The sequence below is a fragment of the Amblyraja radiata genome, chromosome 10, assembly GCF_010909765.2.
Source record: "Amblyraja radiata isolate CabotCenter1 chromosome 10, sAmbRad1.1.pri, whole genome shotgun sequence".
Taxonomy (NCBI): Eukaryota; Metazoa; Chordata; class Chondrichthyes; order Rajiformes; family Rajidae; genus Amblyraja; species Amblyraja radiata.
The window spans coordinates 68,074,333-68,097,621 of record NC_045965.1 but is presented as its reverse complement, the minus strand read 5'-3'; the positions used below and the strand labels follow the sequence as shown (position 1 = coordinate 68,097,621).

Below are 23,289 nucleotides of genomic sequence, written 5' to 3'. Positions count from 1 at the left end.
AACCCCCCCAAATAATACAAAAACTAAGGATACAGTAAAAACATAAACCAAAGCAGCAAAGGGGGAAAAAGACAAGACAGGTTGTTGGCGCGACTGCCATGTACGATGCCTGCCAGCTTTAATGTTATAGTTCCTGCCTATGGAAGCTCCTCTGGCAGCTTGTTCCATATACCCACTGGCTTCTGAGTGAAGTTGTACTCAGGTTCCTATTAAATCTTTCCCTTATCACTTTAAATCTATGTCCTCTGGTTCATGATTCCTTTACTCTGGGTAACTGTGCAACAAGCACTATTCCCCTCATGATCTGGTACACCTCCATCAGATCACTCCTCAGCCTCCTGCATTCTAAGGCTTAAAGTCCTAGCCTGCCCAACCTCTCCCTATAGCTCAGGGCCTCAAGTCCTGGTAACATCCTCACAAATGTTCTCTGCACTCTCTCCAAATTAAGGACATCTTCCATATTGAGAGGGCCAAATGCTGACAAATGGGGCTGGTGTAGATGGTGCATCTTGGTCAGCATGGTCAAGTTGTGCTGAATGGCCACTTTCCACACTGTGTGACTCGATGACTGTAAATACTTTGTTACTGCTTCATTCTTAGGTCATGTATATTGCACCATGGTCACCAAAATGCACCGATAGCCAGTGCCATGATTATGAACAGATTGCAAAGTACTGTGACACTCTACTCGTATTGGCCTTCAATATGCCGGCCCAGAAGTTGGATAATTGCAGAGCGAAGGCAGGTGCTCCCTATCATCAGACCATAACAGGTAAGTGCAACGATACTTTCTCTAACAGGTTTATTTAGAGATACAACACAGAAACTGGTCCTTCGGCCCGCCGAGTTAACACTGTCACACCTTGATCGGAAAAATACTTATGCCAGGATCCTCTTCATAGACTTCAGCTCTGCGTTTAACACAATCATTCCGCAGCAGCTAGTGGAGAAGTTGGAGCTATTGGGGGTTGATGCTGGCACATGTAACTGGGTCCTGAACTTTCTATCACAACGGCAGCAGACAGTCAGGGTGGGCAGTAGGACATCAAAAACCATAGCCGTGAGCACTGGCTCGCCACAAGGCTGTGTCCTAAGCCCCCTGCTGTTTAGTCTGCTTACACACGACTGTACTGCTAGACTCAACAACAACTTCATCAACAAGTTCGCTGATGACACAACAGTGGTGGGTCTCATCAGTGACAATGATGAGTCGGCGTACAGGATGGAGGTGGAGCTGCTCACAGGATGGTGCAAATCCCACAACCTCATTCTCAACGTGGGAAAAACTAAGGAGATGGTGGTTGACTTCAGGAGGGCGGGAAAACAACACCATACACCTCTGCACATCGATGGAGCTGATGTGGAAAGGGTCAGCAGCGTGAAGTTCCTAGGACTCCACCTGTCAGATGACCTGATGTCCACAACCAACACCACAGCACTGGTCAAGAGAGCCCAGCAGCGACTACACCCTCTCCGAAGACTACGTAAAGCAGGTCTCCCCACTACACATCTACGAACTTTTTATAGGGGGACAATTGAGAGCACATTAACCAACGGCATCACTTCCTGGTTCGGGTGCTGCAAAGCGTACGAACGGCACCAACTTGACAGGATTGTGAAGACCGCCAGCAGGATTATTGGTGCTCCACTCCCTTTCTTGCTGGACATATACAGGAAGAGATGTATCAACAGAGCCATCTCCATCATCAAAGACCCCTACCACCCATCGCATCACATATTCTCCATCCTGCCATCTGGGAAGAGGTACAGGAGCATTCGCTGCAAAACCAGCAGGATGCTCCTCAGCTTCTTCCCGCAGGCTATAAGACTGTTAAACGGACTTTTCCCCCTGCCAAAGTATCGCACACCAACCACCAACCTGGACAGAGCCACTGTCGTGCCGCTGCCGATCGGAACGCCTGTTGATGTTTAGTTGAGAGTAGTGTTAAACTTGTTCATGATATATGTATTTTTATTTCTATTTATTTATTTTTTACTGCACACTGAATGGACACTGGTTTGAGTAACGTTTTTTTGTTTCCTCTGGGTATGCGAGTACTCAGGAAAATAACAATAAAGATATACAATACAACAATACAATATGTCGACCAGCGATCACCCCGTAAACTAGCTCTATCTAATACACAATTTACAATTTACAGAAGCCAATTAACCTTCATACCTGTGTGTCTTTGGAGTGTGGGAGGAAACTGGTGCTCCTGGAGAAATCCCCTGCAGGTCACACGGAGAACGTACAAACTCTGTACAGACAACGCCCGTGGCCAGGATGGAAACCGGGTCTCTGCCACTCTCCATCTAACCACCAGTCCGAAAAGCAATCTTGCGACACCCCCCTCTGCTTCCTCCCACAAAACCAATTCCATATCCAACGAGCTTGCTCCACCTGGATCGCTGTTAATCTCTGCAGAAACGATGAACTGCAGGAGGCAGTTACTCCAAAGACACAAAACTTTGGAGTAACTCAGCGGGTCAGGCAGCATTGATGCAGAACATGGATAAATGACGTTTCGGGCTGGGGTAAGAGTTCTGACCCCAAACATCACCTATCCATGCCCTCCTGGGATGCTGCATGACCCGCTGAGTTATTCAGTATTTTGTGTCTTCTTTTTTTCCCCCTGTTAATCTCATTATCTTTTGTCATTTTAGGTATCTTGGCTTATATCAAACTGGGCGTTGATTCCAGAAAGATTGTGATGGGCGTTCCATGGTTTGGTCTTGACTATCCTTGTGAACGGCTTATTGAGGTAATGACACTGTGCTCAGGTAGATTTTAATTATCCTAGTTATTCAAATTGTTCTTTGAGGCAGTGAAGAGAGCCTATGGCATGTTGGCTTTCATAGCAAGAGGATAAGAGCAAGGAAGTCCCTTGGACCACACCTGGAGTAATGTGTGCAATTTTTGTCTCCTAATTTGAGGAAGGACATTTTTGCTATTGAGGGAGTGCAGCGTAGGTTCACCAGGTTAATTCCTGGGATGGCGGGACTGACATATGATGAAAGAATGGATTGACTGGGCTTATATTCACTGGAATTTAGAAGGATGAGGGGGTACCTTATAGAAATATAAAATTCTTAAGGGATTGCACAGGCAAGATGCAGGAAAAATGTTCCCGATGTTGGGGGAGTCCAGAACCAGGGGTCACGGTTTAAGAATAAGGGGTATGCCATATAAGGCTGAGATGGGAAAAAAATGTTTTCACCCAGGGAGTTGTAAGTCTGTGGAATTTTCTGCCACAGAAGGCAGTGGAAGCCAATTCACTGGATGTTTTCAAGAGAGAGTTAGATATAGCTCTTAGGACTAACGGAATGAAGGGATATGGGGAGAAAGCAGGAACGGGGTACTGATTTTACTTCGGAGATCATGAGTGACTACGTGAAGAACCCGCTTCCAACGCATGCGTGCCATATCGCTACACGCATTGCACGAGTCAACAGAAGGGTGGAGGACATCCCCCAGTAACGGGAGAAGGAAAAAAGGACCAGCAAAAGGCAGGTAAGGACTCTGCATTTTTATTCACAGAAAAATGGACAGAGTGAAAAGGAAGCGGTCTGCAAAAAAGCTGCCCGAGAAACGCGTTGTAAACGTGGATGATCGGCAGAGACAGCAGCCGTCGGCTCTAGAGGCCTCGGTAGAGGAATCAGCTGTGCCAGAAATCATTCTGGCACCGACGAAACTTACTCACCGGCCGGGAGGCAAAGTTCAAACAAAAACGTACCATCTAGCAGAGCCCGACTTGGAGCAGCAGCGGGCGACCAGCCCGTATCAATATCGGACCAGGGCTGAACGGGTGCGGCAGACGGAACAAACCCGCTATGAGTTGCTGCATACAGAGCAGCCAGGAGAAACGGCTGACCGGGAACAGACGTGGACCGACAGTCAGGACCGGTGTGGCCAGCGGCGGGACGAGGAAACCCCGCAAACCAGCACCCGTGAGTACCGGGGACGGGAACAGCTGGGATACAGAGAAGAGCAGCACACTGCTGAAAGGCTGCAGGAATGGGAGCAGCCAAAAATAGCAAGTGCAGCTCACCGTCTAAAGGAGCTGCTGGAGGAGCTCCTTCACAGTGGCAGTCCCATGAATGTGGAGACTAGCCACAGTGGGCAGACAAGCCCCATATGGGTACCCCGTGAGGGACCCCCTGAAATCTCGACCTCTTCGGAGGAGAGTGGGCAGGACCCTGATGGGCCAGACCCTGATCACACAGCTTCCCATGATCCTGAATCTGCAGAAAAACATACACTGCTGGACATGGTGGCTGATTACTTCAAACCAAGTCAAACAGGGGCAGACTTGGATTCCAGGATGGCAGCCAGTATTAACTACATGTCTGGCCATCAACTCCAACAACAAATATTCACAGAGACACTGGCCAGACATCTGCCACCTGGTAACTGTGATGTATTACAAATCCCCAGTGTCAACCAATGCATTTGGAAGCATATGGGTAGGAAATCAGGAACCATGATCTCAAAATCCAGAAAGCCTTAAAGGGGCTTACGGCAGGGATCACAGCTTACATCCGCACCCTGGACAAAACAGAGCAAACTAAAGGCCACCAAGACGCACTAGCCCTGTTCTGTAATGTACAATATGAGCTGAATAGCATGCGGAGGGCGGCTATTCAGCCAGCACTGGATCCTAAATATGCAACAATTTGCAAACAAAGAGCCGTTAAAACCCCAACCCTTTTGTTTGGGGAAGCCAAGACACTGGGGCTCATCAAAACCAGCGCAAAGGCTTATTTTTGGATCACGCTACCAGCCACATGGAAGACCGAAAAGTGTGGCTTATATCAGTGGCAGTGCCAGAACCCAATATAACCCGCAGCAGCCTTCTTTTAGGGTATGGCCAGGGACGGCCACCCTGGAAGATGCGGAAGCCTAAACCTCCAGTACAACCACAAACACGAATAAAAACAAAACCCCCTTTTTTCAAAAACAAAGAAAATAATACAACCACCAGTAACCATGGAGGTAGGTGGGTGTGGTTCTTTTTGTAAAAAAGGGACCCACGACGGTGGGAGGGAGGTTGCAATACTACAGTGACGAATGGTGTAAAATCACTACAGACTCGTATGTTCTAAGCAGTATTCAGGGTTATCTGATAGAATTTACTCATCCCAATAACCCCCCAGTACAACATACACCAGAAAGGCATTTCGTCCTTACAAAAACCGAACAATCTAAAGCCCACATGGAGCTACAACGATTGTATACAAAAGGTGTGATTGAGCATACTACTCATGAACAATTAAAATTTGTATCAAACATATTTATTAAAAATAAAAAAGATGGGGGTTGCAGGATTATCATTGACCTTTCAACCCTAAACACATTCGTTCAATATGTTCATTTTAAGATGGATACCTTTATCACTGCTAAAGAATTAGTATCAGCTGGTTTCTATATGACAAGCATTGACTTAAAAGATGCATACTATACAATACCCATCAAAGGGGAACACAGACGGTAGTTAAGTGTAAATTGATACCAGAAACGAATATGGATTATCTAGGATTCACCATCAACACGGTCAATATGTTAGTAACTTTACCAATAAATAAAGCCGCAGCCCTACAGGAGGATTGCAGCGAGCTTCTTAACACCAACAGACCCTCCATTAGACGGGTAGGCCGGATAATTGGGAAGATTGTGGCTACATTCCCGGCCACACATTTTGGGCCATTACATTATCAAAATTTGCAAAGAGCAAAAATTAGAGCACTCAAATTTAACAAAGGTCATTTTGATAGACCTATGGAGCTGCCTACGGAAGCTATAATTGAACTACAGTGGTAGGAACATAGCATTAGGTATTGCTCCAACCCCATCATTATTGACAACTCGTCTATGGTATTACAAAATGGTGTATCCAAAGAAACATTTGGATATCGGCAACATAAAGGTAAGCTAAATTCAGTGGCAGACACCAGGTCACGCAAATTTAATGAAAACACGGAATGGATGTTAAATAAAATGTATTTGCTGAAATTACAGCAAAATATGGTAGACCAGATATTGATATTTTTGCGCCCAGGTTGAATCACCAATTACCAAGGTATGTGTCCTGGGAACCAGACCCTGGGGCAGAAGCTACAGATGCTTTCTCACTGCATTGGGGGAAATGGCGTTTTTTATGCTTTTCCCCCATTCTGCATCATCAAACGGGTACAAAGGAAAATTCAACAATATTCGGCATCTGGGATTCTCATAGTACCCGATTGGCCTACTCAACCGTGGTATTCGGTCATACAGGGGATGGTGTTAGAACCATGTTCCATTATTGGACATAGCCCGAATTTATTAATTCATCCAGTAACTGGAGGGGGGCAGTCACCCATGCCATAAGACTATGGATTTGTTGATTTGTAGAGTCTGAAAGACCCACTACACGGCATGGGGCTGTCAGACAGGACGATGAATCTCATCATATCCGCACAAAGACTGTCAACACGGAAGCAGTACCTCGGACACATCAAGAAATGGGGCATATACTGCTTTGACAACAACCTAGACCAAAGGGCCAAGAATATTCCGGCCATATTGGAATTCTTAACAAACCTCCATTATGATAAACGATTGGGCTACAGTGCCATCAATAGTGCCAGAAGTGCACTCTCCAATTACCTATCACAAGGAACGGAGCGGCACACGGTGGGAACGCACCCCCTGGTAACAAAACTTATGAGGGGCATATTCAATGCAAATCCCCCTAAAACCAGGTACTCCAAAATCTGGGATGTGGGTGTCGTTTTAAACATGCTGAGGAGCTGGTAGCCCATAAACAGCATTATCACTGCAGAAACTGACCATGAAGATGGTTATGCTCATGGCGTTAGTTACTGCACAACGAGTCCAGTCATTAAGCAAACTGAGCCTGGACTCCTTGATCATCTCACGAGAGAAACTGGTGTTTGTCATACATGAGTTAATAAAACAAACAGACCAGGTTCATCGGGTCAAGTGATTGAATTTATGGCATATCCATATGACGAACGTCTGTGTATAGCAAGACATATCCAATTATACATGGAATATACTGAGAGCATTCGAGGTCAGGAAATGGCTTTGTTAATTTCTTACAAGAAACCGCACAAAAGGGTCACGACCCAAACTATCTCAAGGTGGCTCAAATGTGTCCTAAAGATGGCAGGAATAAACACTAATGGTTTTAAATCTCATTCCACCAGGGCTGCAGCAAAATCCGCAGCAAAAATTCTGAGGTACCCACGGACCAAATCCTCAGAATAGCAGGATGGTCATCCGAAAGGACTTTCCAAAGGTTTTATAATAAACCAGTTTTTGGAGCCATCATCATTTTCGGAAAGCATTTTACGTTCAATATTATAATTTGCCCGAAGGGTTACAGGGCTATGATTTCAATTAATAAATGTATTTTCTCGTTATATCACACAAGTCTTTGTATAAGTGTGTCTAAAATTGCTAATGATACTCTCTCCCGATACCCAAGGCAGTTGTGAAGCATGGACTCGTTCCACGGCATGAGGTCACAGAGCTTTGAAATCTTCACGTAGTCACTCACGTGACTCCGAAGTAAAATAGTAAGATTAAACGAGAACTTACCAGTTTGAAGTTTGATCTGTATTTTATGAGGAGGAACGTTGAGGGAATACGTGCCCTCCGCTCCCACCCTCCTATGATCATATCAAAACTGGTATCTCTTTGATAATCTTACTATGTTAGGTCATTATAGTTTCTGTGACCTCACACCGCTGCTTTGAAGAATGGCACGCATGCGTTGGAAGCGGGTTCTTCACGTATTCCCTCAACGTTCCTCCTCATAAAATACAGATCAAACTTCAAACTGGTAAGTTCTCGTTTAATCTTACTATTTTGGTTGATCAGCCATGATCATATTGATTGGTTGTGCTGGTTCGAAGGGCCGAACGGCCTACTCCTGCACCTATTTTCTATGTTTCTATATCTGAGGAAGGATGTGCTGGCTATGGAGAGAGTCCCGAGAAGGTTTACAAAAATGATCCCAGGAATGAGTGAGTTAACATATGATGAGCATTTGACGGCACTGGGCCTGTACTTGCTGGAGTTTAGAAGGATGAGGGGTTACCTCATTGAAAATTATTTAATAGTGAAAGGCCTGGAAAGAGTGGATGTGGAGAGGATGTTTTCACTTGTGGGAGAGTCTAGGGTCAGAGGTCATGGCCTCAGAATTAAAGGACGTTCCTTTAGGAAGGAGATGAGGAGGAATTTCTTTAGTCAGAGGGTGGTGAATCTTTGGAATTCATTGCCACAGAAGGCTGTGAAAGGATATTTTTTAGGTGGTGATTGATAGATTCTTGATTAGTATGGGGTTCGGGGGTTATGGGGAGATGGGGTTAGGAGGGAGAGATAGATCAGTCATGATTGAATGGCAGAGTGGACGACGGGCCGAATGGCCTAATTCTACTCCTATCGCTTATGGCATGATGACCTTATGATGAAAATGTACACTGTGCTCCAAATGCACCCTCGCCAACACTTTTTATAACTTTGTCAAGAACAAGACAGATGCAAGGGACAGGCATAGGCTGCTGGGACCAAGTGTATCCTGGGAAGAGTTTTGGTAACTAAGGAGCAAACTAAAAAATGAAATCTGAAGGGCCTGTTTCCACACTGTATCACTCTATGACTCTAAGGAGAAAGACAGGATGGGGGAACTTGGGGCAGTCAATGGAAGTATCTTTAGAGCAGTCGGCATTATGGCTGAAGGTACTATCGTGTTTGAAGGTAGATAAATCTCCAAGGCCTGACCAGATGTATCCAAGGACATTGTTGGAAACTAGAGAGGAAATTGTGGGAGCCCTGGTTGAAATTTACGAGTCATCATTAAATATAGGAGAGGTGCCGGAAGACTGGAGGGTGGCAAATGTTGTGCCTCTTTTCCAGAAGAGCTGCAGGGAAAATGCTGGGAACTATAGGCCGGTGAGCTTAACATCTGTAGTTGGAAAGTTACTGGAGAGTTTTTTGAGGGATAGATTTGGATTTGCATGGGCAAGGGTTGATTCGGGATAGTCAGCATGGTTTTGTACAAGGAGGCTATGTCTCACAAATCAGATTGAATTTTTTGAAAATGTGCTGAAAAAAGTTTGATGAGGGCAGAACTGTAGACGTTGCGTACATGGACCAGTAAAGCATTCAACAAGGTTCCACATGGTAGGCTGTTCTGGAAGGTTAAATCGCATGGGATCCAAAGAGATAGCTGAATGGATAGAAAATTGGCTTCATGGAAGGAAGCAGAGGGTGATGGTGGAAGGTTGCTTCTCTGACTGGAGGCCTGTGACCAGTGGTGTGCCTCAGGGTTCGGTGCTGGTCCCATTGCTGTTTGTCATCTACATCAATGATTTGGATATGTGTAGAGCAGAGGAGTGTTGAAGAGCAGAGGGATCTAGCAATACAGGTATATAGTTCATTGAAGGTGGAGTCACAGGTAGATAGGGTGGTCAAAAAGTGTGTTGGCACATTGGCCTTAATCAATCAGAGTATTTAGCATAGAAGTTGGAAGGTAATGTTAAAGTTATATAAGACATTGGTGAGGCCCCATTTAGAGTATTGTGTTCAGTTCTGAGCACCATTTTTTCAGAACGATGTCAAGCTGGAAAGGGTACAGAGAAGAATGACAAGGATGTTGCCAGGACTCGAGGGTGTGAGCTACAGGTAGAGGTTGAGCAGGCTGGGACTCTATTCCTTGGACAAAATCATGAGTGGAATAGATCGGGTAGATGCACAGAGTCTCTTGCCCAGAGAACGGGCATCGAGGGCCAGAGGACACAGGTTTAAGGTGAAGGGGAAAAGATTTAGTAGGTATCTGAGGGGTCACTTTTTCACATAAAGGGTGGTGGGTGTATGGAACAAGCTGCCAGAGGAGGTAGTTGAGGCTGGGATTATTGCAGCTTTTAAGAAACAGCTAGGCAGGTAAATGGATAGGCAGGATTGGAGAGATATGGGCCAAATGCAGGCCAGCGGATGGGACATGTTAGGCAAGTTGGGCCGAAGGGCCTGTTTCAATGCTGTATCACTCTATGACTGTAACAGAACGTATGACTCTAACATGGCATAATCTTTGGAATTACTTCTTTCCAATTACTACTTTCCTCCCATTGTTTTTGTACTCTTCAGGCTGGTAACTGTGAACTGAGAAAGGTTCCTAATAAAGGGCCTCCCTGTAGTAACCACGATGCATTGTACATCCCGTACAGCATGATCATGCAGGCCTTGCCTAAGTCAGCTAGTGGCAGGATTTGGGATGATGATGTCAAAGCCCCATACTACATCTACAAGGTAAGAACATCAATAAATTTAATGACGTATGCTGGGATGTAAGGGATGTAATGCTGAGGCTTAATAAGGTGCTGGGCAGACTGCATTTGGAGTTTTGTAAGCAGTTTTGGGCCCCATATCAGAAGAATGATGTGCTGGCTCTGGCGAGGGCCCAGAGGAGGTTTAGAAGAATGAACCCAGGAATGAGTGGGTTAACATATGATGAGGTTTTGACGGCACTGGGCCTGTACTTGCTGGAATTTAGAAGGACGAGGAGGGACCATATTGAATCTTATCAAATCGTGAATGGTCTGGATGGAGTGGATTTGGAGAGGATGTTTCCACCAGTGGGAGAGTCTCGGACCAGAGGTCATAGTCTTTAGGAATGAGATGAGGAGGAATTTCTTTAGTCAGAGGGTGAAGAATATGTGGAATTTTACTTAGAGACACGTGAGTGACTACGTGAAGAAGCATGCCAGCCCGCATGTGCGTCAATACGTCTAACGCATGGTGCACGACTGGCTGGGAGGTGCGTCGCTCCTCCAGCGGTAAGTTTATAAGCCCTACAGGTTCGTTTGGTTCGGTAAAATCTTGTTACAGAGTTTCAAGTTCGAACTAAGCATAGAAAAATCCAGGGCGAAGTCCAGACGGGCCGCGGGGAAACCAGCTACAGAGGACCGCAGTAGTGCGGGTAGCTGGCGGCCGTCGCTTTCGCCATCCGAGTCGCTGATGGTGCGGTCAGCAACTTCAGACTTGGTGCCTGTCCAAAGCACCTTGTCAACCCCGAAAGGGGGGAAAGCCAAGAAGAAGTCTTACATGCCTGTTTACTCGGGCGAGTCAGGCCAGGAGGATTCGCCTCATACAATGGATAGCGTCTTCGGGCGTTTATCCCGGATGTAGCACCTGATGGAAAGGATGCTCCATCATGATATGCTCTGGGAAACGGAGTTATATCAGCGCAGGTCTCCTCGGGGGCCCGCGGCAGCGCCTGGTCCAGGGCTGCAAAATGTCTCCCTCTCTGAGGAGGGGAGCCTACGGGGTCAGTTCAGGACTGACTCCGAATTTGGAGGTATGTCTGGGGAGCATACCAGGATGCACGACGTGCATGAAGCACAAGAATTGCCTGCCATAGCGTCAAAGTTTGCGATACCCTCGCAAATAGGGGAGCCGCTGGATGAGGAATTAGCATTAATTACCTCACATCGCATCAGCTGCAGGAACAGGTAATGGTGGAAACATCTGCAAAGTACCACACACCTGGAAATTGTGCTTGACTGAACGTGCCGGCTGTGAACAGCTCTATCTGGGGATATATTGGAGGGGGCATCAAAGCCCAGGAGATGAAGCTGCAGAGAATCCTGAAATTGCTGGCTTCAGGCATTACAGCGTTTGCCAGGTCTGTGGATGGGGGTCCCTTGTTAGATGTACAGCAGGATGCCCTGGCGTTGATGTGCAATGCACATTTCGAAATTAACTGTTTTCGCAAGAACGCCATCCGACCTGCCCTGAACCCCAAATTTGCGGGATTGTGCAGGGCCAGCAATGTTCAGCCGCCGAATCTTCTGTTCGGAGAAGATCTGCCGAAACAGGTTAAGGACCTGGATGAAGAAGCGAAAGCTGTCGGGCTGATAACAGCTCCATTGACGGGCAAAGCTTCACCATTCCGGCGGCAGCACACGTACGCTTCCATCAGTAGTAAGCGGTTCGCTGAAGCTGGTGGCAGCTCGAAGGCCGAATTCTCTGGACAGAGGTCTTTTTTAGGCCAAGGCCCAGGCCGGCCCTCGTGGAAGATGCGCAACCCGCGCACTCCAGCAACCCTACCCCCAAAACCTCGGGGGCGGAAATAGAAACCATAAAACCACGGGTAACCATGGAGGTAGGTGGGTCTGGTTCTTTCCTGAACATGGGGTGTGTGGACCAGTTACAAGTTGGTGGGAGATTACACTTGTTTTTGAATGAATGGCGTTGGATAACATCAGATCCGTTTATACTGCACAGTATACAAGGGTTCCAAATCGAATTCCTTCCCAAGTCATTGCCACCCACACAGCATACACCAAACCGGACATTTGTTCATTCTCAACAGGAAGGTTTGGATGTACAAGCTGAAATTCAAACGTTATATACAAAAGGGGTAATTGAGGTCGAGTCATGAACATCACCAATTCGTTTCTAATATATTTACAAGACAAAAGAAAGATGGAGGATGCTGAATCATCCTTGATTTGACTCAACTTAACTCTTTTGTGTAGTATAGACATTTTAAAATGGAAAACTTCGTTACTGTCAAACAACTGATTTCGAAAGGATGCTTTATGGCATGCATCGATCTCAAAGATGCATACTATTCAGTGCCCATTCACAGGGACCACCGGAGATATTTGAAGTTTAGCTGGATGGGGCAACTGTGGCAGTTTAAAGCGTTGCCTAATGGGTTAACTTCAGCCCCCCGATTATTTACCAAATTATTGAAACAGGTGCTTGGGCTACTTAGAGCTCAAAATCATATTGTTATGGCATACTTGGATGATATCCTAATCATAGGGAAAACTCTGAAATTAGCTAAATTAGCTGTTTCAGCCACTAAACTCAAGTTTGAGAGATTGGGGTTTCTCATCCATCCAGTTAAATCCAAGTTGATACCATCTAGAGTTATTGATTATTTGGGATTTACCATTAACTCTATTAACATGTCTGTGACTCTGCCCTGGGGCAAGAGATTAGAATTAATAGAAGCCTGAAACAACCTTGTTGTTATGGAGCAACCATCTATTCGACAAGTAGCCAGTTAGCAAATTAGTGGCTGCTTTTCCAGCTGCACAGTTTGGGCCTTTGCATTATCAGAATTTACAACGTGCAAAGGAGCAAACACTCAAATACCATGTAGGTCATTTTAACAGACCTATGCGGTTACTAGCTGAGGCTATTTCTGAGTTACAATGGTGGACGACCAATATTCGGCATTGCTCCAGTAACATTTTGGTCAGCAAACCTTCAGTTATATTACAAACTGATGCTAGTGCTCAAGGATGGGGAGCTACTAATACCATCTCTAGTTGCGGTGGCAGATGGGATGTGCATGAGTCATCAATTCTTCAGTTACATGGTATTAACTACTTAAGAGATGCTGGGAGCATTCTTTGGGTTGAAGGCTGATTGTGGGAATATGCATCATCTGCATGTTCAACTACAGATTGACAACACTACAGCGGTGGCATATATTAATCACATGGGTGGAATCAAGTCAGTATCCTGTGATAATTTGGCTAACCTTATTTGGCACTGGTGTATTGCAAGAAGCATTTGGATTTCCGGTACCTACTTGCCAGGTAGGTTTAATATGGTGGCAGACACCAGGTCACGAAAATTTAATGACAACACGGAATGGATGTTGGATCATAAAGTATTTAACGACATTGTTGCTCGGTATAGAACACCGGATATCGATTTGTTTGCATCTAGGCTCAATCACCAGTTACCAAAGTATGTTGCATGGGAGCCAGACCCAGGGGCAGTGGCAATAGATGCATTCTCGCTACACTGGGGAAGAATGTTCTTCTATGCATTTCCTCCATTTTTAGATAGATATAATTTATTGCCACACAGCCAGGCTGGTGGAAATTTGGGTTGTCTGCAGCGATACAATAATAAAGAACACACAACCACAATAAAACTGTAACACAAACATCCACCACATCATTCATCTCTGTGGTGGAAGGCACAAAATTTGGCCAGTCCTCCTCCATTTCCCCCCCGTGGTCAGGACCAGAGTCAGTCCAGGATCGGCTCTTCCTCACCGGAGACCGCGGCTTTAAGTTGTTGTAGGCCGCAGGCCGGCGGTCAAGATTTAAAGTCCCCGCCGCAGCCAGAAGCACCGTAGACTGCAGGGCCGGTGGCCGAAGCTCCCCTCCAGGGGTGATGGTAAGTCCATGCCGGACCCGCGGTAGAAGTCGGCCGCGGGCCGGCAGTGATGGCTTCTTCTTCCCCCGGGTCCCCAACGTGAGATCCCGGGCTGTAGACGCCACGCCAGCTGGAGCTGTGCAGACCGCGGCTTCAGGCCGCGGCTTCAGGCTGCCGGCTGCCCCGGGCCAGCGAAACGGAGCGCTCCCCTCCAGCGAGCCCCAGCGAGGGCTCACCCGCTCCACGCCGAGAGTCCACGCTGCGCCCGCCGCTGAAGCCCCGGGCGCGTCTCTGGGAAAGGCCGCGTCGATCCTTGATGTTAGGCCACGGGGAGGCGACCTGGAAAAACTCGCCTCTCCGTGGAGGAGGCGACCGAAGCGGTTTCCCCCTTACCCCCCCACACCACCCCCCACACAAAACACACAAAGAAACATTAAATACTGACTTTAAAACATACTAAAAAAATAACTAAAGGTTGAAAAACTGACGAGCTGCATGACATGGCTGCTGCCAGAGCAGCGCCCCCTACTTGAATATTTGGCCTCATCAGTCGGTGCTTGCAAAAAATCCAGCAAGACTCTGCTTCAGGCATTTTGGTAGTGCCTGACTGGCTTACGCAGCCATGGTTCCCACTGATATTGGAAATGATATCGGAGCCTTTTCTGGCCATTCCCAAATGCAGAAATCTGCTGGTTCATCCCGTGACTGGGGAGGGCCATCCGCTGCATGATCAAATCAATTTGTTGATTTGCAGACTTTGAGAAGACCTTTCCTGGGGCTTGGACTGTCAGATCGAACTGTGGACATGATCACTGCGGCTTGGAGGGATAGCACCAAGAAGCAGTACATCTCCTATATCAAGAGATGGGAAGCGTTCTGTTTGCAGTCCAACATAACGTAAGATACGGCTCGTATAACTGATGTCTTGGAATTTCTCTCAAAACTATTCTTTGACGAGAGATTGAGTTATAGTGCCATTAATTGTGCCAGAAGTGCCTTGTTGTCATACTTGTTGCTGGGATCAGGACACCACTCTGTCGGGTCTCATCCGCTGATATCCAGGTTTATGAAGGGTATCTTCAACACAAATCCCTCCAGGCCCAGGTACTCGGAGATATGGGATGTTAACATTGTGCTGATGCTGCTTTGCTGGTGGGCTCCAGCTACATCCCTGTCCTTGGTCAAACTCACTTATAAAGTGGTTATGCTCACGGCACTGGTTTTGGCGCAACGGGTCCAGTTGTTGCATAAGCTGCGACTGGACAGAATGGTTACATCTGCCAATAAAATAACATTTTATGTTCATAACTTAGTCAAGCAGAGCAGACCAGGGGCGTCAGGTCTCAAACTAGACTTTATGGCATACCCCATAGTTGTGTGTGGTCACACATCTACAACAGTATTTTAAGGCCACAAAGAGCCTTAGAGGCACTGAACTAGCAATGTTTGTTAGTTATAAAAAAAACTCACAAGAGGGTATCAGTACAGACCATCTCCAGGTGGTTAAGACGTGTTTTGGCTTGTGCAGGAGTGGACACTGATGTTTATAAATCTCACTCCACCAGGGCTGCAACAACATCAGCAGCGAGGGTTATGGAGGTTCCGTTGGACCACATCCTAGCGGCTGCAGGATGGTCAAATGAGCGAACATTCCAAACTTTTTATAACAAACCCATTGCCAGGTCGAGGTTGTTTGCCAACTCAATTTTAAGTTCTGTTTTATAGTTTACTCCCGGATATGAGGGGTCACTATTATTTTCATATATTTCATTTGTTTATTAAAAAGCATCAGCATGTTTTAAATCTATGTCATGTCTGAATGCATTGTTATTTTTTCACTCATCTTTGGACAACTGATGCAGTGTGTTGCATGGACTCGTGTTCACGGCATAAAATCACAGCTTTGAAATCTTCACGTAGTCGCTCACGTGACTCCGAAGTAAAATAGGAAGCTTAAACGAGAACTTACCAGTTTGAAGTTTGATCTTTATTTTATGAGGAGTTACGTTGAGGGATTACGTGCCCTCCGCTCCCAACCCTCTTCTCATAAAGGTCATGTGGTAGTTCTAGTTTCTCGAATCTTCCTATATTCAGTTCAACAACTGTTATCTGTGATTTCACACCGTTGCTTTGAAGGTTGACGTGCGTGCGGGCTGGCGTGCTTCTTCACGTAATCCCTCATCGTAACTCCTCATAAAATAAAGATCAAACTTCAAACTGGTAAGTTCTCATTTAATCTTCCTATTCATTGCCACAGAAAGTTGTGGAGGCAAAGTCAATGGATATTTTTAAGGCAGAGATGGATTTTTGATCAGTATGGGTGTCAGGGGTTATGGGGAGAGGGCAGGAGAATGGTGTTAAGAGGGAAAGATAGATCAGCCATGATTGAATGGCAGAATAGATTTGACAGGTTAAATGGCCTAATTCTGCTCCTATCACTTATGAGCCTCAATGCAGTGCAGCAACGGGTACATTGTGACGCTATCTGTACACCGTGGACGGCTATATTGTGTACATATATAGTCTTTTTTTTTAAGATAGACACAAAATGCTCGAGTAACTCAGCGAGTCAGGCAGCATTTCTGATGAAAAGGAATAGGTGACGTTTTGGGACGACACCCTTCCTCGGACTGAGAGTGAGGGGAGAGGGAAACTTGAGAAATGAAAAGGTACAATGAACAAATGAATGAACAGTATGCAAAAGGACAAATCAAAGCCAGCAACGATGATGATCCATTGTAGACTGTGGAAATGGTGATAAGGAGTGAATACACACAAACAAAAGCTTTTCACCGTACCACATTTAGAATATTGTGTTCAGTCTGGGCACCATTTTATAGGAAAGATATTGTCAAGCTTGAGAAGGTTCAGAAAAGATTTACGAGGATGTTGCCAGGATTAGAGGGTGTGAGCTATAGGGAGAGGTTGAGTAGGCTGGGTCTCTATTCCATGGAGCGCAAGAGGACGAGGGGAGATCTTATAGAGGTGTACAAAATCATGAGGGGAATAGATTTAGTAGATGCACAGAATCTTTTGCCCAGAGTAGGGGAATTGAGGACCATAGGTTCAAGATGAAGGGGAAAAGATTTAATAGGAATCCAAGGGATAACTTTTTCACACAAAGGGTGGTGGGTGTATTGAACGAGCTGCCAGAGGAGGTAGTTGAGACTGGGACTGTCCCATCGTTTAAGAAACAATTGGACAGGTACATGGATAGGACAGGTTTGGAGGGATATGGACCAAGCGCAGGCAAGTGGGGCCAGTGTTGCTGGGACATTGTTGGCCAGTGTGGGCGAGTTGGGCCGAAGGGTCGGTTTCCACACTGTATCACTCCATGACTCTACGACTCAGTACACATGACAATAATAAACTAATCTAAACAATCTTTCACGAATGCAGTTCATTACTAATGATGGGTCATGTCCCATCCATAACACCGACCAGACTCCCCACCATTGACTCCATCTTCATCTCAATCTGCCTCCGGAACCAGCCAACATAATTAAAGACTTGTCCCATCCCGGTCATTCCTTCTTCTCCCCGCTCCCATCTGGCAGAAGGTACAGAAGCTTGAAGGCGCGCACCACCAGACCCAGGAATGGTTTCTTCCCCTCTGTTAGCAGGCTTCTGAATGGTCCTTCCATAAGCTAGGGTACTGTCCAATTCACCTCTACCCCATTATGGACATTGGACTTTGTCTCTGGAACTTGTGTGCTACAATACTGAGAACTGTATTCAGCATTCTGTATCTCCCCTTTGCTTTTCGCATTGTACTTGAGTTTGGCGATTGTATCTATGCAAGGTAATATCTGATCTGATTGGATAGCATGCAAAACAAAGCTTTTCACTGTACCTCGGTGCCCATGACAAGTTTAAACCTAAACCAACATCATCAACTCGGTTTCTCTCTACACGAACACTGCCTTAGCTGCCGAAAACATTCCTCGATTTCTGTCTCTATTTCAGATTTCCAGTATCTTCACTATATTTTGGTTTAAATAACAATAGACAATAGACAATGGACAATAGGTGCAGGAGAAGACCATTCGGCTCTTCGAGCCAGCACCGCCATTCAATGTGATCATGGCTGATCATCCACAATCAGTACCCTGTTCCTGCCTTCTCCCCATATCCCCTGACTCCGCTATCTTTAAGAGCCCTATCTCTCTCTCTCTTGAAAGCATCCAGTGAACCTGCCTGCACCACTCTCTGACCACTAATCTCCTATGTGGGACCTTATCAAATGCTTTCTAAAAGTCCAGGTACACTACATCCACTGGCTCTCCCTTGTCCATTTTCCTAGTTGCATCTTCAAAAAATACCAGAAGATTAGTCAAGCATGATTACCCCTTCGTAAATCCATGCTGACTCGAACCGATCCTGTTACTGCTATGGAAATGTGCGGCAATTTCATCTTTTATAATTGACTGCAGAAGCTTCCCCACCACCGATGTCAGGCTAACTGGTCTATAATTCCCTGTTTTCTCTCTCCCGCCTTTCTTAAAAAGTGGGATAACATTAGCTACCCTCCAATCCACAGGAACTGATCCTGAGTCTATAGAACATTGGAAAATTATCACCAATGCACCATGATTTCTAGAGCTACTTCCTTAAGTACCCTTGGATGCAGACCATCAGGCCTTGGGGATTTATCAACCTTCAGTCCCATCAGTCTACCCAACACCACTTCCTGCCTAATGTGGATTTTCTTCAGTTCCTCCGTCACCCCAGATCCTCTGGCCACTACTATATCAGGAAGATTGTTTGTGTCCTCCTTAGTGAAGACGGATCCAAAGTACCTGTTCAACATCTGCCATTTCCTTGTTCCCCATAATAAATTCCAACCCCGCGACACGGGCTGGAGAGGTCACGTTGCGGGAGCTCCGGGAAGCGGTCTCTCTACCCGGACCTGCGAGCTCCCGATGTCCCAGTCCACCGGACCCGCGGCTGCGTTGCTGGAGCCTCCGAGCCCCAGGAGTCGAGTCGCAGCAGCGAGTCACCACCGCTCCCCACGCTCCGAGGCCGGCCAGCCCCACGATGGTGAGTAGTCCGCAGCTCCGCAGTCTCCCGAGCCCCCGGGTCGTTCAGGTTGGAGGCCGCTCCACGGTGCTAGGCCCCAACGACAACGGAGACCCGACAGGGAAAAGGTCGGGTCTCCCAGACAGGGAAGAGATTTTAAACAGTTTCCCCCTCCCCACCCCCCCCCCCGCCCCCCACATGTATACATTTAAAACCAGTATTAAAAAACACCAACACTACATTTAACTAGACAAAAAAGAAAAAAAAGACAGACAGGCTGTAGGGGCCGCTGCAACGGGTGAGTCGCGCCACCAGAGTCAGACAACTGAACGGTCTTCCCAATAGCTAGGGTGTAATCCAGATCTCCTACCTCATTGTGAACCTTGCACTTTCTCACTGTGACTGGATTGCTATAACTCTGTAACATTGTGCACGCTGATATTTTTCCCTTTGCACTACCTGTTGTATTTATGCATGGCTTGATTGTACTCTAATACAGTGTGATTTAACTGGATGGCATACAAACAATGTTTTTCACTGTATCTCAGTACATATGACAACGATAAACCAATATCAATTATAAGAGGCCAAAAATAATTTAAATTTTGATAGCTGTAAATGTGCGATGTTCAGTTTAGGTTTAGCTTAGTCTTGTTTAGTTTTGAGATACAACAGAGAAACATGTCCTTCGTCCCACAGAGTCCATGCTGATCATCGATTACCCGCTCACATTAGTTCTATGTTATCCCACTTTCTCATCCACTCCCTACACACTGGGCGCAATTTACAGAGGCCGATTAACCTACAAGCCCGCACGTCATTGAGATGTGGGAGGAATCCGGAGCACCCAGAAGAAGCCTATGCAATCACAGGGAGAACGTACAATCTCCACATAATCAGCACCCATAGTCAGGATCGAACCTGGATCTTTGGCACTGTGAGGCAGCAGCTCTACCTGCTGCACAAGTGTCAGTGTGTGTAAATTAACTAATGCAATTTCCAGATTTTTCAAGTGGAAATAAAATGGCAGTGCTTTCTTCAGCTGACTACAAGTAATGTGTTGTTTTGAACATGTTTAAAACTGTGGCTGAAACTGAACTGTAGTGACCAAAGTCCCTTCTTGCAGTTCATTTTAGTTTAGTTTATTGTCACGTGTACCGAGGTACAGTGAAAAGCACAGCAGAAAGACAATACATGATTACAATTCAGCCATTATGGTGTAAAGATAACATTTAGTGTCATGTAAAGCCAATAAAGTCCGTTCAAAGATAGTCTGAGGGTCACCAATGAGGTGGACTAATCTCTAGTTGTGGTAGGATGATTCAGTTGCCAGATAACAGCTGGGAAGAAACTGTTCCTGAATCTGGAGGTAGACAAAAAATGTTGGAGAAATTCAGCGGGTGTGGCAGCATCTATGGAGAGGAGGAATAATAATGGATGGATGGGATTTATATAGCGCCTTTCTAGAATACTCAAGGCGCTTTACATCGCATTATTCATACACTCCTCAGTCACACTCGGTGGTGGTGAGCTACTTCTGTAGCCACAGCTGCCCTGGGGCAGACTGACGGAAGCGTGGCTGCTAATCTGCGCCTACGGCCCCTCCGACCACCACCAGTCACTCACACACAGGCAAAGGTGGGTGAAGTGTCTTGCCCAAGGACACAACGACAGTATGCACTCCAAGCGGGATTCGAACCGGCGACCTTCCGGTCGCCAGCCGAACACTTAGCCCATTGTGCCATCTGTCGTCCCTATAGGTTTTGGGTCAAGATCTTTCTTCAGACCGGGTCTCGACCCAAAACGTCGCCTATTCCTTCTCTCCATAGATGCTGCCTCACTCGCTGAGTTTCTCCAGCAGTTTTGATCTACCTTCAATTTTTCCAGCATCTGCAGTTATTTCTTAAACACTGAATCTGGAGGTGTGTGTTTTCACATTTCTATACCTTTTGCCCGATGGAAGAGGGGAGACGAGGGAGTGGCCAGGGTGCGATTCATCCTTAATTATACTGCTGGCCTTGCCGAGGCAGTGTGAGGTACAAATGGAGTCAATGAAAGGGAGGTTGGTTTGTGTGATGGTCTGGGCTGCGTTCATAATACGCATCAATTTCTTGCGGTCTTGGATGGAGCTGTGCTGCATCCGATAAAACGCATTCTATGGTGCATTTGTAGAAGTTGGTGAGAGTTGTTGGGACATGCCAAACTTCCAAAGCCTTCTAAGGAAGAAGAGGTATTAGTGTGCTTGCTTGGACATTGATTCAAAATGGGTGGTCCAGGAGAAGTTGTTGGTGAGATTGTCTCCTAGACTAACTCTTTTCTTTTTTACCAGTCCGCAAAGACATATCACGAGGTCTGGTACGATGATCCTGAGAGTATCTCAATGAGATCAACCTTCATGAAGAAATACAAACTTCGAGGCATCAGCGTTTGGATGGGAAACTTTCTGAACTACACTTCTAATGGACTAGCTGTCTTGCAAACCGAGGAGATGTGGAATGCTCTGTGCCCTCCTTGAGTGAAATGCCAACGTCTTGTTTTCATCGAATGCCAAGCTTTAGATATACCTTGTAGACTGAACTAACAATTATAGACAATAGACAATAGGTGCAGGAGTCGGCCATTCGGCTCTTCGAACCAGCACCGCCAATCAATGTGATCATGGCTGATCATCCATAATCAGTACCCCGTTCCTGCCTTCTCCCCATATCCCCTGACTCCGCTATCTTTAAGAGGCCTATCTTGAAAGTTTCCAGAGAACCGGCCTCCACCGCCCACTGAGGCAGAGAATTCCACAGACTCACAGGTCTCTGTGTTAAAAAGTGTTTCCCCATCTCCGTTCTAAATGGCTTGACCCTTATTCTTAAACTGTGGCCCCTGGTTCTGGACTCCCCCAACATCGGGAATATGTTTCCTGCCTCTTATATGTTTCAATAAGAAAACCTCTCATCCTGCTGTAGATTTGGGAGCAACAGCAGCAGGAGATTAGCAAGAGATACGACTGATTGGCTCTAGCCCAAGTGGGAGGAGAGAAGTGAAAACAGTTAAAGTAGAGGCCAAGGACAGGCAGACTTTACTCAGAACTGCTGTAGATTTGGGAGCAACAGCAGCAGGAGCTAAGCAAGAGATACGACTGATTGGCTCTAGCCCAAGTGGGAGGAGAGAAGTGAAAACAGTTAAAGTAGAGGCCAAGGACAGGCAGACTTTACTCAGAACTGCTGTAGGTTTGGGAGCAACAGCAGCAGGAGGTTAGCAAGAGATACGACTGATTGGCTCTAGCCCAAGTGGGAGGAGAGAAGTGAAAACAGTTAAAGTAGAGGCCAAGGACAGGCAGACTTTACTCAGGACTGCTGTAGCTTTGGGAGCAACAGCAGCAGGAGTTTAGCAAGAGATACGACTGATTGGCTCTAGCCCAAGTGGGAGGAGAGAAGTGAGTCAGTGCTGGGAAAACAGTTGAAAACTGAGGAATTTGGTTTGTAAATTGGTAAATCAGGCAATTTTTCAGTCAATTTAAGCAAGACTGCTCTTGGGGAGCGGCAGTGAGGAGCGGCCTTGTGAGGGAAGTGTGAGTCTTTGGCTCGAGAGTCTTCGAGGAGGCTGCTGAGGAGAGGAGATCACGCAATATGCTTGAGAGGTAGAGGCGAAAGAAGGAGATGTCAGGCAAGCTGATTCAGTGTGATGCTTGCAGTATGTGGGAGGTCAAGGACACCGCTGGTGCCTCTGGCTGCTACAAATGCGAGAAGTGCATCCAGGTAGAGCTCCTGAAGGGCCATGTTGGGGAACTGGAGAAGCAAGTGGATGACCTCCGGTTCGTCCGAGAAACTGAGTCGTTCCTCGACAAGTCCTACAGTACGATTGTTACACCAAAGGTACTGGAAAAGAGAAGGTGGGAGACAGTGAGAAAGGGAGGGAAGCATGGAATGCCAACGTCCCCGGGTGTTGTACCTCTTGTGAACAGGTTCACCCACTTAGAAGTTGTCGGGACAGAAGAGGTGTTTACACTGAGCGGCGGACTGGCTTGCGATGCGAATAGGGCTGTTGAGCCAGAACCAAAAAGGCCTAAGGCAGGCAACGCC

The 23,289-nt window shown here is 46.4% G+C and overlaps 1 protein-coding gene across 1 annotated transcript; it reads left to right on the top strand.

Moving 5' to 3' along the window:
- The first annotated feature begins 603 nt into the window (after positions 1 to 603).
- Positions 604 to 21,731, top strand: LOC116977419 (di-N-acetylchitobiase-like). Its single transcript, XM_033027847.1, has 4 exons — positions 604 to 772; positions 2,668 to 2,765; positions 10,157 to 10,318; positions 21,546 to 21,731. Exons 1-4 carry the CDS (start codon positions 604 to 606, stop codon positions 21,729 to 21,731), a joined length of 615 nt encoding a protein of 204 aa, XP_032883738.1.
- The last annotated feature ends 1,558 nt before the right edge of the window (positions 21,732 to 23,289 follow it).

Excerpts from the sequence above, each read along its gene's own strand:
- LOC116977419 (XM_033027847.1), top strand. The coding sequence starts at position 604 with ATGTATATTGCACCATGGTCACCAAAATGCACCGATAGCCAGTGCCAT. Across the intron at positions 2,766-10,156 it reads CTTGTGAACGGCTTATTGAG|GCTGGTAACTGTGAACTGAG; the intron begins GTAATGACACTG and ends TGTACTCTTCAG. Across the intron at positions 10,319-21,545 it reads CCCCATACTACATCTACAAG|TCCGCAAAGACATATCACGA; the intron begins GTAAGAACATCA and ends CTTTTTTACCAG.